Source organism: Chinchilla lanigera, unplaced genomic scaffold (assembly GCF_000276665.1).
Source record: "Chinchilla lanigera isolate Chin_1 unplaced genomic scaffold, ChiLan1.0 scaffold00017, whole genome shotgun sequence".
Taxonomy (NCBI): domain Eukaryota; kingdom Metazoa; phylum Chordata; class Mammalia; order Rodentia; family Chinchillidae; genus Chinchilla; species Chinchilla lanigera.
Genome location: NW_004955418.1, coordinates 10,830,037 through 10,846,503, shown reverse-complemented (window position 1 = coordinate 10,846,503; position 16,467 = coordinate 10,830,037). Strand labels below are relative to the sequence as shown.

Here is a 16,467-nt window from a genome sequence, read left to right as displayed (position 1 = left end):
GCAGCTCCCTGTGCGCTGGAAGCCCTCCTTCCGGGGAACCACAAGGCCGGGAGTGAGTCGCCGGTCCAAAGACCCAAAAAACCGGCGCTCCCCGCCCGAGGCTCCCCGTTCAGGCACAGATTTTCTTTGTACTTACCTTTCTTCCAGTCCACTAGTCCGTCTTTATTTATTTTTCAATCTACTCTTGAACCCAGTCACTGTGTTCTTAATTTTAGGACACAATAGGTAAGGTTTAGTTAATGCTTCTTAGCTCTAGAATTCCCATTTGTTTTTTTTTTTATGATTTCTAGCTCTTAATTAAAAGTCTTAGTCTTTCTGTTAATTTGTTTGTGAGCATATTAATTATGGTTATTCTGAAATTTGTAAAGAGTAACATTTTCTGGGTCCATTTCTTTTTCTTTTTTTCCCTTGGTTTTTGATATCTTATTTTCTATTGTTCCAAACTATTACTGATACAATGCTGGATATTGAATATTAAGAACTGCAGAGAAAACTTGAGCCTATAGTTGATGCTATCATGTTCCTCCAGTAAAAATCTACTTTTTGCCTCTAGCCAAGAGGTAGGCTAGTGGAACTACAGCAGAACTAGCACTCCCAAGCCATCTTAATTTAAGTAGTGTTTGTGGTGCTTCAGAATGGGTATTTAATCATGGAAAGAACTGATTTATTTCTAATTTACCTGATTACTAAGAAGTGGCCAGGAATATAACACTCAAAAACATCTGTTATACATCAGTTTGTCTTTCTTATCTGATCTTGAGCTTCAGTGTGATTAGAAACCCACAAGTGTTTTTAATCATATTTTGTTTCTAATCATACTTTGATTTATCTATCTGATAATTTAATCTTTTTCTCATTTTATGAAGAGTCTCCATTTATTTCTAATACTGTTGTCTGACTTTGGTTTAAACCTTTCTCAGATTCCTCATTTGAAGCACATAATATAGAATAGTCTGAATGACTGTATTCTCAATTCAAGGATAGTATTGGCATACCAGTTTTGATACATGATAGATTTTAATTTATTATATACAATGTTTGCTAATGTGGTAGCACTCATTTCTCTTATGGACTCTTAATTGAGAAAGGTTAAACAATACTTCTATATCGCTATCCATTTACTTTCAGTCTTTCTAGACTCATACATTTGTTATATTATATGTCACCTTTAAAAAGTATATTTAAGCTGTATTTTTTAATCCATTCTCATAATCTTTGTTTTTTACATTATTATATTATTTTCAAATGTATGATGTGCATGTATGAATATATTATAATATACGAATTTTACTTATTTTAGGTTTACTAGATCATCTTAAACTCTCATACAAATTTTGATTATTCTACCTCTTTTGCATTCCTTTTTCTCCCCCACTTGCCTTCTCTGATGTTATCTCCCCTTCCAATAGAATATCTGATAAGTTTACATTATTTTACTATTTTTAATGATTGTCCGAGAACTAGTGACATGAATCCCTGACCTTTAAAGGTCAATAAAACTTCTATTGTTTACTAGACAATATAAGCATCTGAAAAGATTCTAGTTTGTTTAACTTAATCCTTATCTCTTCTTTTATATTATTGATGTCATGCATTTTGATTGTATATACTGTATTTTAGAAAGCAAATTTTAAATTCCACAATTTATATTGTATTAATATTAATATAATAATATTAATATTGTTTATAGTCATTAATATTGTTTACAGTCATTAACATTAATATTGTCATTAATATTGTTTATAGTCTGTTAATTTAGACTTGGACTACTGTATTAAAATGTTTTATGATATTGATTGTAGAATAGTGACCTATTACAATGTATATTCATATTTTCTTAAAGTAAATATATATGTCACAGCATGTCTTCCAGGTCAGTTCAGATCTCCCATATCTCTATCTTTGGTATTTGCATTGTTCTTTATTTCTCTCATTTTTTCATCTGCCATCATTTTCCTGCTTTATTTCTGTAATACACTGAAATTTGCTTTTTGACTGGGTAGGCTTTATGTAATAATGGAGTCTAGTCTTGTATGCATGTTTCCCCCTGTATGGATCACTAGTTCTAAGACTAAATATTAAAGAAGTTCATCATTTCCCTACTGTCTGCAGTACTGTTGGTAGGTTGTAGTAGCTTAGTTTCCGAACACTTTCTATTATTCCATTGCTTTGCTTCACTTCTCTTCCTCTCTCTTTTTTAAATTTTTGAGAGGTTGTAAGAGTTCAGTTGATACTAATTCATCTTAGAAAACACAGACATATACATATACATACATACATATATATATATAGTTTCTGAAATATATATTTAACTGAGTTTATTTAACTATACTGTATATCTCTTTGATTATAGCTATATAGTTGGTAATTGAATTTGTTAATCAGAAATTTTTAAATCTAAATTTTGAGTGTATTGCATTTTTATCCACAGAGTGAAGGCAGAAGAGGTTTTAAAATTGATAATGATGACGAGCCACATACTTCTAAAAGAGATGAGGTTGATCGAGCTGTTATACTGTTTAAACCATTGGTATCAGAGCCAATTCATATACACAGGAAGTCTCCACTTCCACGATCTAGAAAGATGGCTACAAATGAAGTAAGTGTATGTGTCAGCATGTTTTTCATAAGATGAACTAACTATATAGTAATAAAATTGAAAAGAAAATACAGCTTTAATTATGGAGCTTGGGAACCTACGAAGTTTTTTTCAACTTTGTCTATTTTTTAACAAATTTCAAAAGATACATAAAAATATAGAGGCAGTTGAGGAAACAAAGATTAGTTTTAGAATTTAGAGCTTTGTGTATAGTCATCATAACAAAACTGAATGCAAGGCATAAGAATCTGATAAACTAATCTTTTTTTGATCTTGCTTCATGAGTTTATTCTTCTCTAAAGGACTTTTTAAAAAATCTAATTAATGGATTAGGAGTAATTTTTATTGAAACTGGAAAGACATTACCAGAGATGTTTCAGTAATAACTGATTTAGTGCCACTGTAGATTAAGATTAATTTCAAATTGTATATGGTGTGGTGGCACATGCCTGTATTCTCAGCTACTTGGGAAGCTGAGTCAGGAGGATTATAAGTTGAGGGCTATCCTGGGCAACTTGGTGAGATACTGTCTCAAAAAACTAAAGTGGGGATGGGTATTGGAAATGTAATATGATAGTACTATGGTGTTCACCTATGCCAGGGCCTAGATTGAATTCTCGTACAACAAAAAATAAATTAAAATTAAACTTTTACTTTGAATTATCTGTTCTCTATAGGATTATTCTCCTTGTACAGATTGAGGTCAGTGCCTGTAAATCTTTTCTAAATGCACTAATAAAAATGTAAAAGAAGATAAAAAGAACTATAAACTTTGAAGTTAGAAACATTTATTGTTGACCTGTACATATTCCACATCCAGATAATCAGATATAACATTAGTAGTTGGTGGATAAGAATAGAAACAAAAAAGAATTGTGCTTATTTCTACAGCCCCAAATTATACAAACATGTCTTTTATAATATTTCACATTTGACAGTTATGTATAAGAAAAACATCTGCCGGTATCTATCAATAAAATAGCTTGTTAGAACTTTCATGGAAAATGTTTACTTTATTAGGGTTGCCTAGAACATGATAGTTTTAGTTATTTTTTAAAAGGTGATTAACAAAGATGTTAACATTATAGAACTTCGAATTATCTTTTCTACTGTAGCTTAATTGAAAAATGAGAAATTTAGGGTTGCATTCAGGTATACTAAATTCCAGGAAATTGGGAAATGACTTAAAACCGTCTGTAGTTTATTTAAAAAAAAAAAAACAAAAAAACCACCATTTGTATGAGGGCAGTGATTTTGATGGGTTGTTCAACTGTTAATCTACAATTTAATGTTAATAATTTTACTACAAAACCCTGTCTTCTGTCCCCCAAAATGTTTGTATAATAACAAGCCAGCAAAATGTGTAAATCTTCATGTATTGCCACTCATCTATATTTGTAAGGCCTTCAACATCACTGCCCTTGTTAATTCTTAAAACACGGGACACATTTTAAACCTCATGAATACTTTCAAGAGATATTTCTTTCCCATGCTAAACTTTTACTTCCATGAGGTAAATTATTCAAGCAAAACCTTGAAGGTTTTTCCAGTGTTCACCGTCTCCACGGCTATCCAAAGTCTGTACTTCTAAAAGACACAAAAAGAAAAAGACTGTTCTCTTCATTTTGTGCAAGTAGATTTTGCTCCGCCCTCATTGTCTGATATGAACGTGCACACATGGAAAAGGAGAATGTTTGTGCATGTTTTGCCTGCTGCCCTCTATAAATAATCTCTGGAGGGGGTAATCAGATGAGAGCTTGCAGGTATAAAAAAGTACAATTTGTATCCATTGTATAATCTGATTTTTTTAGTGTGTAATTTTTGTACACTGAAATTTCTTCGACCTTATGTGCAGTACTCTAGTGCTTGTATTGAAGTTTATCCAAAACTCAGATCTCTTGAATATCTAAAATTGAACAGAATACTTTTATATGTAAATAGTTGCCAACGAACATTAAAATCTTTTTAGTTTTAAGAGAGAAGGTACAATTTAAGCTATGTAGTATTTCAGATGCTTTTACTTAGTAATGTATTTCAATAGTTGTTATCACATTAAATTTGTCATTCCTATCAAATTCTCAAATACTGTGATATTTGGCTCCCAAATTAGTTTAACAGTCTTTTAAAAAATTGATAAGCAAATGAGAACTGTATTTTTTTTTCTTTCTGGTCATTTGGCTCTGTTGTATCTAACTTTGCATGCTCTGCTTTTTTTTTTTTTTTTTTGCCCCCTTTCTCACTTCCAGGAAGAGAGCCCCCTGAGTGTGTCTAGCCCAGAGGGTACTGGTACCTGGCTGCATTATACCAGTGGTGTGGGTACTGGGCGTCGAAGACGCAGATCAGGGGAACAAATCACTTCTTCCCCTGTCTCCCCCAAATCATTGGCTTTCACATCCAGTATTTTTGGCTCATGGCAACAGGTTTTTAAACTTTACTTCATTAAACATTTTTCTTCCCCACATTCAGAGCAACAAACAGCTGTCTTTGAGGACATCTAATCCCTTATGTTTCACATCAGAGTAAATCCTTCTGTTTTTAAGTTCATTTAAAAATGTTTATGATATCTGATAATATTTGAGGGAAAGAAACCACTCACATTGCATGCGTTTAGCATTTTTACTGGGCAGGTTTTAAATATCCAGGATTTAAAAACTAAATTTTATTCTCCTGGAACTTCTACTTGCTAATAAAATCATTTAAAAAGGAGATAAATTTTTCTTTGACTTTAGTTGTCTCTTAAAACTTTCACAAACAAAACTGTAATTTGATAAGAAAATTTACTAGCTTTTCGCCTATAGAGAAACTTGATTCCATTTGGCGTTTGCTGACAATGTAAACATTATTTTAAATATTAAAATTTATGTGACTCAGTGTTAATCAACAAGATAGATCTAATACGGGCCATTCTCCCCCTCACTACTTCTTTCTCTGGAAATATATGACAAGAGGGGTCAAGTGCATATGTGCCTATCCATAGTATGGCTCAAAATAAAATGACTTCAGAAGGACTTTCTGTGATGACTTGTGGAAACTTAAAATACTCTGTTTTTTATTATAATGGAAGATCTGCTATAACACATGACCTCTCTGATAACTTCAGCAATTTCCTTTTGGAAATGTAATACACTTGACTATAGGAAAAGGGATTACGGTATCCATTAAGGCTGTGAATATTTAAAGGTTACTCTGATAAAGCCCATGCATGGATCAGTAATTGTATGGTGACCTCAGCAGTCTGTCTGTCTTTTCTTTTGTTCGTGATTGTTTTTTCCCCCCTTGAAATACAGGAGCTGTTTAAGAGTGGGCATTTTGCTTCTTTAAAAAGAGAGTGGAAGTATATCAATCTATGAATTGTTTCTTTTCATCTGTCTCATCTCATACATGATGTTTCATGCTGAATGCCTGCTTCGCACCACTCATTGCAAGGCCCTTATATGAAATGGACTCCCTTCAGAAGGGATCTTGCATGATTCTCATATCTTATGTATTTTTACTAATATTTACCATACAGCTTATTAACCTTGTCTGTCTGGAACAGGCTGCATATGGACTTGTGAATGTATTTCAAAACTCTTTGTTTCATGTATCTTGCTTTCCTTGTGCAGGTTGTATCTGAAAATGCTAATTACCTTCGAACCCCAAGAACTCTTGTAGAACAGAAGCCGAGCCCGACTGTAGGTATGTGGTGTAAGGGAAGCTGTTCATACCCTCTTACACTCAGCGCTGTGCAAACATGTAAAACTCTTTAGTGGAAAAAACATGACCAAATGCTATGCTTTAGTCTGTACGTAATGCATACTAATTCAGGAATGTTGAGTTGCACAACTCAAAATACACAATTAAGTTTTGAGATTATAAGAAATAGCAGTTAATTTTGTTGTTTAACCTTTCATCCACTGTGATAACAAGTTCACTTGCCAATGCTAGTTTTTAATTTTATGCAAGTTAGGATGAAAGCTTTATTTACCCAGTTGATACATTTGTAAAGATCTCATTGCATGCAAACAAGAACTTTTGTCTGATTAGAAAAAAATTTTAAGGCGTTTCAAATCCTGTCTAGGTATGTTAATTTTCCTTCTGAGCAGTTCTTAAGGAAAACTAAAGTAAAAGTATCATACAAGGTCAGACTTACTCTTTTTTTTTGGTCTTTTTGAGACAGGGTCTCGCTATGCAGTTCAGGCTGGCCTTGAGCTCACTTTGTAGCCCAGGCTGGTCTTGAATTCACAACAATCCTGCCTCAGCCTCCCGAGTGCTGGGATTATAGGCGTGTGCCGCCACGCCTGGCACCCGGGCAGACTTACTCTTTATTGAACATAATTGTTTCTTTGCTAACACTCAGAGCAACATTGAAAAACATTTTTCCAAGTTCATTGGTTTTTAAGCTCGTGTGTGATGAACTAGGAATAATGGCATATTATTTTCCATGAATAGTTATCTAAATAGGTTTAATAAAAACAAAATAGATTGCACTGTAAATTTAAACTGTGTCCTGCCGTCTTTATAAGATATGAATTCTGTTGATGCCTACATATCTAAAGAACTTTTAAAAATTACATATAACATTTACTAATAGCTTTTGATAGTCCCACCATATCTTTATGGAAATTTATATATTATCTCTTCTTACTGATTGCATAATATATTTGATAAAAATTCATTTACTCTTTCCCCAGTACATAAAGTTTTGCCTGAGTGTAAAGACTTTGCTTCAAATGAAGTATCAGTTTACACTGACTGTGTTTTACTTGCTGATAATGTGTTTTATCAGGGACTTTATTAGTTAATGTCTTAAGTCATTTGTTAGGTTTTAGAAATTGAACGTGGACTAGGTCTGAGTGGCTGAAGAAGAGTTATTTTGCCTGGTATCACAAATACTTAAGCTTTGATGTACTAATTTCATAAGAATATGTCACTTCTTAGGAGCATCGGAAAAGATTCATCATGTGTAGGCCTACGTTCAAAAGTATTGATTTAATGTAACTTAGTTTTTGCCAGGGAAAGTTTTTTTTTCTACAGCCTGCTCTTGCAAATTGATTGTCAAAATCCCTTGTCTTCCTGAGTTAGTTTTTATGATAGTGCTTTTAATGCTTTTAGGATATGTATGTATAATTATTGCATAAGCGTATTATTTTTCTTCAAAGATAACTTTTTATGCAGTGCTAAATTAGCCCATTTGTACATACGATAAATGGTGGTGGTTATTAGAAGCATCGTATTAAAATTGATATCACTAGGACATTACAAGCATTCTGTGAGCCTGTGCAAGGCACTGCCCAGGGCTGCCTGTGTATTGGTAAGAGCCATGTTAACTGCATGCTGCATGAATTCCCGATGTGAATGGAAGAACACCCGTTGTTGTATGTATTTTCTCTAACTCCCATCAGGGTCTCACTGTGCGGGCCTGTTTAGCACCTCAGTGCTCGGGGGTTCTTCAAGTGCACCTAACCTACAGGATTATGCTCGTACTCATCGTAAAAAGCTGACCTCTTCCGGCTGCATAGATGGTATGTGCACACAAGCACACACAGATTCATAGCGACACCCACGCACACACCCATGAGCAGTAGTTCTCAAAAGCAAGTCTGGGGCTGCTGATTCGAGTGGAATCCTAGCACCCTTCCCTACACCACTCTCAGTGCTGTCATCTACAGCGTGGACCCATGTTTCATCAGTGAATTGCAGTCAGACTGACTTCAGCAATAAACAGTTGGCTGAAATGGAAAATCTAGACCTGCATCTGTGTGTTCTTCTTCTAGGAAATTGAGAATACATACTATAAAGAGTAAATTTTCTTTGATCTTTTAAATTTTATTCATTGTTAACCTTTACTTAATCAGTTTTGAACTAAAGTAAATAGAATGTTCATTAATAGAGGAAATATCTTGGCAGTATTTTTATAAAAACACAGAATGAGAATATTTTTGGATTCCTGACTGTAGGAGATCCTATCACTGTTAGTGTATTTTGAGCTTTGATATTTTGCCATTCAGGATGCCTTCGTGCTCATGTCCTTTTGCTAATAAGAGAGGTGATTTCAGCTCTTTCGGGATCAGCATTATTTAAAACATCTGCTCACATACCCACAAAGGAATTCCATCAGTAAAACATGGGTTTAGCAAAATTGCCCCCTCATCCTGCTTGTCTTTCTTTGTGTATTTCATTAAACATTCTGCCTCTGTCATCAAGCCAGGTTACTGCTTTAACCAGTATTTGGCTTTGTCCTTTTTCTCATTGTCTTTCTGCATGTCACCTAACTCTAACCTCCTCATATATTTGTTTTTCCTTCTTTTCTTAAGTGTTCTTCTTTTGGTAGCTGTTATGAATTTCAGGTACCTGTTTTTCTCTTTCTCAGACGCCACACGCGGTTCTGCTGTTAAAAGGTTTTCTATCTCATTTGCTCGACACCCAACCAATGGTACGTTTTGCTTTTATTTTAAAAGATACTTCCCTGCTTCATCCCTTTGTAATTTTTCTTTGATTTCAAAATACGGGGTGTACAGTATCATTCATTTCTTCATCCGTAATTTCAATTGGCGTGCAATTCCAATTTATTCCCTCAAATTGTTGATACTGTTTAGCTCCCTTTTTAATTATAATTTATACAATAATTTAACGTTGCTTGTCAAACTTTTAAATGACCACAATGATGATGAGTTTTAATCCTAAATTAATACCTGAAAATTCTACCTTCTCAAGTGATCAGTAGACACATTTTTTAAATTCAACAATTACTATTGTTTAATTTCTTCTTAATAATTTTAATGTTTTTCTTCCTGCTTCCTTTTCTGATCACACCGTTATTTAATTGAGATATGTAACAAAAACACAAAACGACCCATTCTAAATAGTGAAATGAAAAGTGTCTTGAACAGTTCTTGGAAACCAGATGATGCAGATTTCACTGTGTAACATTATTTATCCCTGACTCTCGGTCTAAGCAAAACTTGACTTGGTCTGGAGCACTCTGAACACTGTCAGCGCTCACTTTGTCCTCCTGTAGCAGCCTGATTTGCCATTACCAAGCAACCAGTTCCTCTTAGTGCCACTTCTTTTTTTCGCAGGATGTGGAGCTTCCTGATGGGAAGATTTAAGTTAAAATTTAGAAACACAATTCAGTTACAGTTTGGAGGCTGAAAAAAATTTTGTGAGGATTATTTATAAGCTGAATTGTTGCAGGGTTACATCTTTTTACTTTAAAGGTCAATCTCATGGGATGAGAGAATATTTCCTGATCATTTTAAAATACTTTAGCACCAACTTTTTTTAAACCTGTGAGTTTTGGCTTTTATTTGGAATCAACGTACTTTTTTTTTTTTTTAAACTCTTACTTTTAACTACAGATAGCTTTAAAAATACTCAAGCTTTTGTGAAGCTTTAGGATTCAACACAAGTTTATGGTCATTCTCTCCCTTCGGATCCTTTAACCCCACATCTCAATAACAGTACACTAATATTTCTTAAAGGTGGAAAGATCTCATCCTCAACAAGTGAAAATTTAATCTTAAAGCTTCATGTGCTTTCCATCCATTGTAGCTCTTTAAATGCTACTTTTTGAAGAAAAAGATGCACACTTTGATACGGCTGCAGCTTCTAAAGCTATCATATGAGTAAGAACCTCTTAGAAGACAAACAGAAGTCGCAGAGAATGCAGAGGTCACAAAATTCTAAGAAGATATGATGCAGGTTTAAGACTACAGTTTGTGTTCCAAATGCTTATGTATTTAAAGCTAGGGTTACAGGTTTTACCTAGGAGAACTCTGTGTTTACTGAAGATAAAAAGTAATAATAATGTTTTGATAAACTTAACTGAAAATAGAGTAATTATATATTCATCTGATTTAGACTTTTTAAGAAAATGTGGCTTTTCCGCACATTACACAGTTTAATGCACATGAAATGTATTTCTTTCAGTTCTAGAAATATTTCTTTTGGGCTTTCAAGATTTCCCTTTTTTCTTTTTTATGCTGTGTTGTCTTATCTGTTCTCTCCACTGTCATTTGACTCTTCCTCTTACTTTTTATTTCCCCTAACTTTCATGTGATTTTCACCTTTCACACATGCCGTGGACTTAGCCTTCCTTCCTCTTTAGTTCAAGGAGCATGGTGAAACAAGTATCTTCTGACAGTGCTTTACCTTATTTTCTGGGCCTCTGTGCAGAACGCCTCCACCTCTATAGGTGCTGGTCCGTTTCCTCTGTGGAATTTCTAGGCTCCAGTGGTATGTTTTCATAGCTTCTCAGCATATCAGCAGGGTGGCTTTTGAAGTTGCTGTGCTAACCCTTTCGTTGTACATTAAAAGAAAAGCTTCCTAAAGATAAATGGGAAAAATGTCCCAAGGAGCTTGATTCTACTGTCATTTGCTTGTTATACAATCTAGCAGGCAAATGAAAGAAAATAGCTTTTACAAAAGCCCTATAAACATTGGAGGAAAGAAAAAAAAAATACATTCTGTTTAGTGTCATGCAAAGAAAGGGTTTGCACTGATTTGCATGAATCTTGTACTTTTTAAAAAAAGTAACAGTTGTGCAAGCCTAATTTCTTTCTAAAAACTGGGTATTTTAGCTGCTATCATGGTGTTACAGTTTTATTTTTAAGTATGTGTAATGTTCTGTCATGCTTTCGTTTGTACCGAAAGTCAAGCATACCCATTTTCTAAGGCCTTGGTTATTGTCATAGGAAGATCAGATTCCCTTTTAACCAATGCAATTCCCCATTCCTCCTGAGAATTCCAAGTTTTGGGGTCAATATTTCCTTCCAAATTAAGTAAAAGAACCTAAAATTTTAAAATGAGTGCATGCCTTCTGTAGTAAAGAAGCTATTTTACAGTTGAATTCAGTTTAACTTTTTAATTCATGGTGTTGGATGTTTACATAAATTTAATTTAAGCATTGAAAGTATTTTTTGAAGGAGAATCAGTTTGAGTTATTGAAAAAGTAGGTACAGAAAGACCTATAATTTTAGCAGTACATGAAAGCAATTTTAAAAGCCATTCCATTGAATAAATCTTAAATAAATAGAAAATCTTTTTGTAAAGTGAGTAATCTGTACCCTATTTGTTTAAAAGAAATGACTGTGTGTTTAAGCGCTTTTGTTGCACTGCTGGTATTAATACATAGCTGCATGACTGTTTCATGAAATTTTTGTATTTCTGTGCCATTGGTAAATATGAACGTATTTGTAGTTTGTATCACCTTTTTCCTTGGCCTAAATTTACTCACCCAGTGAGTTCCAATAGTAGAGTCATTGGTGTTAATTCAGTAAAGGTAGGTGAAACATGTTTCAGAATTTTAATTCCAGCAGAAGTGAAGGAATGTTACTTTAGGATCACATCAAAGAGTAGTGCCAGCGTTGGCATGCCTAGAAAAGTGTAAAATCACACTTCACAAATAATTACATAATTGTTTTCTAACGAACTACCTTTAGTATCCTGACATCAGGGACACATTATAGCATCAATTTATTCATCTTTGAATATACCTGAGTTTTAAAAACAAAAACTGAAATTTTTTTTCTTTTTTCCCCCTAGGTTTCATTCTTTAAAGCTTATGCTTACATTCTACCAGTATAGACAGAAACTGTGCATGTTGTACTGTGTGATTATATTTAAAATGAAATCTTTGTCACATCTCGTTTCAATTCCATATTGCATAGCATCTGGTGTCATGACTTGAGAGATCTTGTATGTTTGCATGTGATAGATTGAAAAGACCTAAACTTCCAGTTCTAAGCAATGATCAGCTTCCTTTTTAATTACTGATTTTTAAAATATCCAACTTTACTTTTTCACTGTTCTTTTTTTCTCTCTCTTACAGGCTTTGAGTTGTACTCCATGGTGCCATCCATTTGTCCTCTAGAAACTCTTCACAATGCCCTATCTTTAAAGCAGGTGGATGAATTTCTGGCTTCCATTGCTTTTCCATCCAGTGAAGTTCCATGGAAGACCCCTGAAATTTGTAGGAATTTTTACCTTTACCCTTATTACTTAATGTTTATTTCAGTAGATATTATCTAAATAGAACATGAATTTGAAAAATATAAACTCAAGTAGTAGTGATGAATAGGATTTTAGGAGGAAAATAGAATGTAAAAGGACATTATTAATAATTCTTTGGTGTAATATGCAGTATACCACTTTTCTTGATTCTTTCCCCAAAATCTTTTTCTTGCAACAGGGAAAGGCTAGTCACCAGGCATGGTGGTACATACCTATAATCCCAGCACTCAGGAGGTTGGGGCAGGAGGATTGCTGTGAGTTCAAGGCCAGCCTGAACAACATACCAAGACCTTGTTTTAAAAAGGGAAAGTGTAATACCCATCAATAGAAGTCATCAGTATAATATAGTCGTACACTTTTTAAAAGCTATATTTGTAGAAAATCTCAGATTATTGTATAGTATTTTATAATGACCTTTTAAAATAATTTACAAAATGATCACTGTACGTTAAGTAACACATACACACATGTGCCTGTTCCCTCACCACTTTTGGTGAGTAGTCAGAAGGAGCCCTTAATTAGAGAGCAAATTTTCAAATTTTGTGCTTTACTTAGCAATAAGAATATTTCATCAGGTTGTACCTTCAAAAAGTGACACACTTTATTTGTATACCATTCTCCATTTTCTGAGGTACTGTAAATATATTTTTTCAAAGAACAAAGTGAGGTATCACAGTTGTTGGGATGAAGGCCACGTTTATGTCTTGCTGTTATTCTCTCTCTTTGAATAATTCTAGAGTTTATTCATATTGTGTTCTATCCTAATAGTCCCCCTGTGTCTCTAGAACATAATGACCTGTCCCTTTTTTTATGTGTCTGCTAGTTAAGATCAGATTTCAATCATTAATTGTAATGGAGAAGTATCTTGATGTGTGTATTTTAAAATCCATTAGTTTTCTCTTAGAAACGGCTTTTGGAAGATTTTAATTTCATACCTTTTGCATGAATGTGTCTCATTCTGAGCTTTGAAAATAAGTGAAATAATAATTACAAAGTCAAAGTCAGGAAATTGAAAGTTCTCTCTTGTTTAGTAAGTATAAATAATAATGGGCGCTAATAGGCAGTGCTGCCCCCTCAGAATAGACAAGCTAAAGAAATTCAAGTTCACTCATTTTCCCTTTCTCTGCTTTCCTGAGGTAAGGATGTGAAATCATAGAGTCTGGAGGAAGATTCTAGTAAGAAATTAAAGGCTTGCGGTAGATATCCTGCCTGCTAATTTTAGAGGGTTTGCAGGGAGTGACTTAAAGCAACAGTAATGGCATCTGTTTCTTTTGAAAAGAGAACTGTAGTGGAATATCCACAAAAACTTTGATTAAGTTGGCGTGTGTTTGTGATACATACTTACGTTCGTTTGGGGAATTGGCACATCTGTGCAGTGTTCTGGTCATTTCCCATACTCTGTCCTCCCGCTCTTTACTTCGCCTCTTCTGTTCCCCTTCCCTTGCCAAAGAAGTTTCTCTCTCTAATTCCTACTGTCTCTCCTTTTTTCAGTCTTTACTCATACTTTGGGGTTTTGTATGAGAGAACCCGTGTGGTAAGTGACTATCTGCATCTTGCCTCACTTCATGATCCCAAGTTCCACCCATTTTCCTACAAATGGCTTCGGTGTATTTTTCTTTATGGCTGAATAATACTCCGTTTTGTAAATGTATCCCATCTGTTTTGTCCACTGGTCTGCTGTTGGACATCTAGACTGCTTCCGTAGTTTAACAGTTGTGGATTGCTCTGCTATAAACGTGGACATACATGTATCTCTACAGTGTGATTTCTTTCCTTCTTCAGAGAAAATACCCAAGAGAGGTATACGTGGGTCAAATGGAGTTTCTCTTTTTAGTTTCTTGAGGACCCTCCACAGTTTTCTCCGTAGTCTTGTACTAGTTTGCATTCCCACCTACAGTGTGGGGTTTCTTCTCCCTCCCATTCTCCCCACCAGCATCTGTTTTTTGTGTTCTAGATGATAGCCATTCTTACTGGGTTAAGATAGAATCTCAGGGTTGTTTTGATTTATATTTCTTTAATGACTAAAGATGTTCAGCATATTTTCATATTCTTCGTGACCATTTATGCTTCTTCTTTTGAGAGGTGTTTATTTATTTCATTTCCCCCGCAGTTTGTTTGGGTCATTTGTTTTAGGGGGATCCAGTTATTTTCTTTAGTTCTTTAGATAGTCCTCTATCTACACATTAGTCCTCTATCTTGTTTTATTTTGTTTTTGTTTTTTGGCATTGGGAATTGAACTCAGAACCTCACACTTACCAGGCAGGCACTGTGCTGCTGAGCTATACCCCTGGCCCTTGTTTTATTTTGTTCTGTTTTGTTTTGTTTGTGAGACATGGTCTTGCTATGTATTTCAGATTAGCCTTGGACTCACTGTGTAGCTCAGTCTTTTTTAAAATTTGCAGCAATCCTCCTGCCTCAGGCTCCCAAGTGCTAGGATTACGGGCGTGCACTACCACGCCTGACAACTAGTCCTCTCTTTTAAAAGTAGCTAACGAAAACAAATTTCCCATTCTGAAGGTTGTCTCTACTCTGTTTATCTTGCTGTGCAGAAGCTTTTCAATTTAATATTGATTTTAATTTAATATAATCCCAGTTTTGATTTGTTGAACTCTTGTGGAGTTCTTCTATAACTTATTCCAGGGTACTATCATTTTAGGGCAGCTTCTTTTTGTATTTAGCTCATAGGATTTCCAGTGTTCTTATTTAGTTCCTCTCTGTGGCATGGGTGCAAATTTATACCCAAGTCTCTCTAACTCTTAAAATGTCATTCTATTGGTTGTTACAACATGAGAAAGTAAATTATTTAATGCAGTTCATTGAACTGCATGAGCTTTAGAGATAATCTAGTTCATTCTTCTTTAGGTGGTATTCCCCAGGACCTTTGGAGATCCAGGAGGAGGGAGAGAGTGGGAAGTGGTTAGGGCCAGTGTGTCCTGTGACTGCTCCGTCCAGAGTCTCTGTCATAGCCCATCTTATTTGAGAGTTCATTTGGAAAAGTCCACTGTTCATGGGGGACCTAAAACATAGTTACGGGCAATCAATTAATGTGTGATTAAACGGAACTAAAATCCAGGTCTTCTAAGGTTTTAAGGTTTTTCCTTCTTTTTGAGTATCAAAGAAAATATCGTACCAGTTACAAAACAAGTGTCTGAATCTTACATTTTATAGTGGAATTTTATGTTTACTACTTACTAAAGTATATTACTATTGTTTACATTTAATTCTCTGAGTTTCCAAGCAAGCAGCTTCATATACCTGGAGGGAATGCATTGATTTTGTGGTATTTATAAGAAGGGGAAAGACATTGTCAATCCTATAATGTTCAAAGAGATTTTTAACTCACCTAGGAAATTCATAAAACTCATAAAATTTTATGGTAACTAAAAATTAAGTCAAATGGGTCAGTGACAATATCAGATTTAAGGGAAAAGAATAGGAATATTAATTAAGATTTTAGTGACAGGTGTTAAAGAAAAGTTCGTGAGCAGGAAGAAGTCATAATATGTTTCATTTGATGTTTTAGGAACTTTTTTATCACCAGCACCTTTTTTTGTTGCAGTGACATTTATATTCTCAGTGTAGGTATCCACCTCTGAGGCACATTTTACTGTAACCGACCCACATCTTGATTTTTAAAAGCACACTGGGTACTGCTGTCAGGACCGCCCTCCAAACTGCAGAGTTGCCAGCTGGCTTTGTAATCCCTTACCTCCCTTTGTTTAGAACACAGAAGCTCAGACCAGTGATTCCCCATCTACTCGCCTCCCTTCTTCCGCCTGTCCTCCCGAGGACTCCATCCTTTCCCATCAGCACCTGTCAGCCTCCCCGCCTCCATTACAAAGTGGAGCTGAGAGAGCTTTAAAACCTCAGTAGGG

General features: G+C 34.7%; 1 protein-coding gene across 15 annotated transcripts in view; it reads left to right on the top strand.

Annotated features, from left to right (window-relative positions):
• Ppip5k2 (diphosphoinositol pentakisphosphate kinase 2) overlaps nt 1-16,467 on the top strand; it is a 75,851-nt gene that overhangs the window by 51,567 nt on the left and 7,817 nt on the right. For 3 of the 15 annotated variants that reach the window (XM_005382195.2, XM_005382192.2, XM_005382193.2), the window contains exons 24-30: nt 2,432-2,605; nt 4,846-5,019; nt 6,205-6,277; nt 7,984-8,103; nt 8,952-9,014; nt 10,757-10,816; nt 12,411-12,551. In XM_005382195.2, coding sequence (XP_005382252.1) covers nt 2,432-2,605; nt 4,846-5,019; nt 6,205-6,277; nt 7,984-8,103; nt 8,952-9,014; nt 10,757-10,816; nt 12,411-12,551 — 805 coding nt within the window. Of the gene's footprint in view, nt 1-2,431; nt 2,606-4,845; nt 5,020-6,204; nt 6,278-7,983; nt 8,104-8,951; nt 9,015-10,688; nt 10,721-10,756; nt 10,817-12,410; nt 12,552-16,467 lie in introns of those variants that run through there. The other 12 variants (XM_005382196.2, XM_013513003.1, XM_013513002.1 and 9 more) reach the window with 12 other exon arrangements.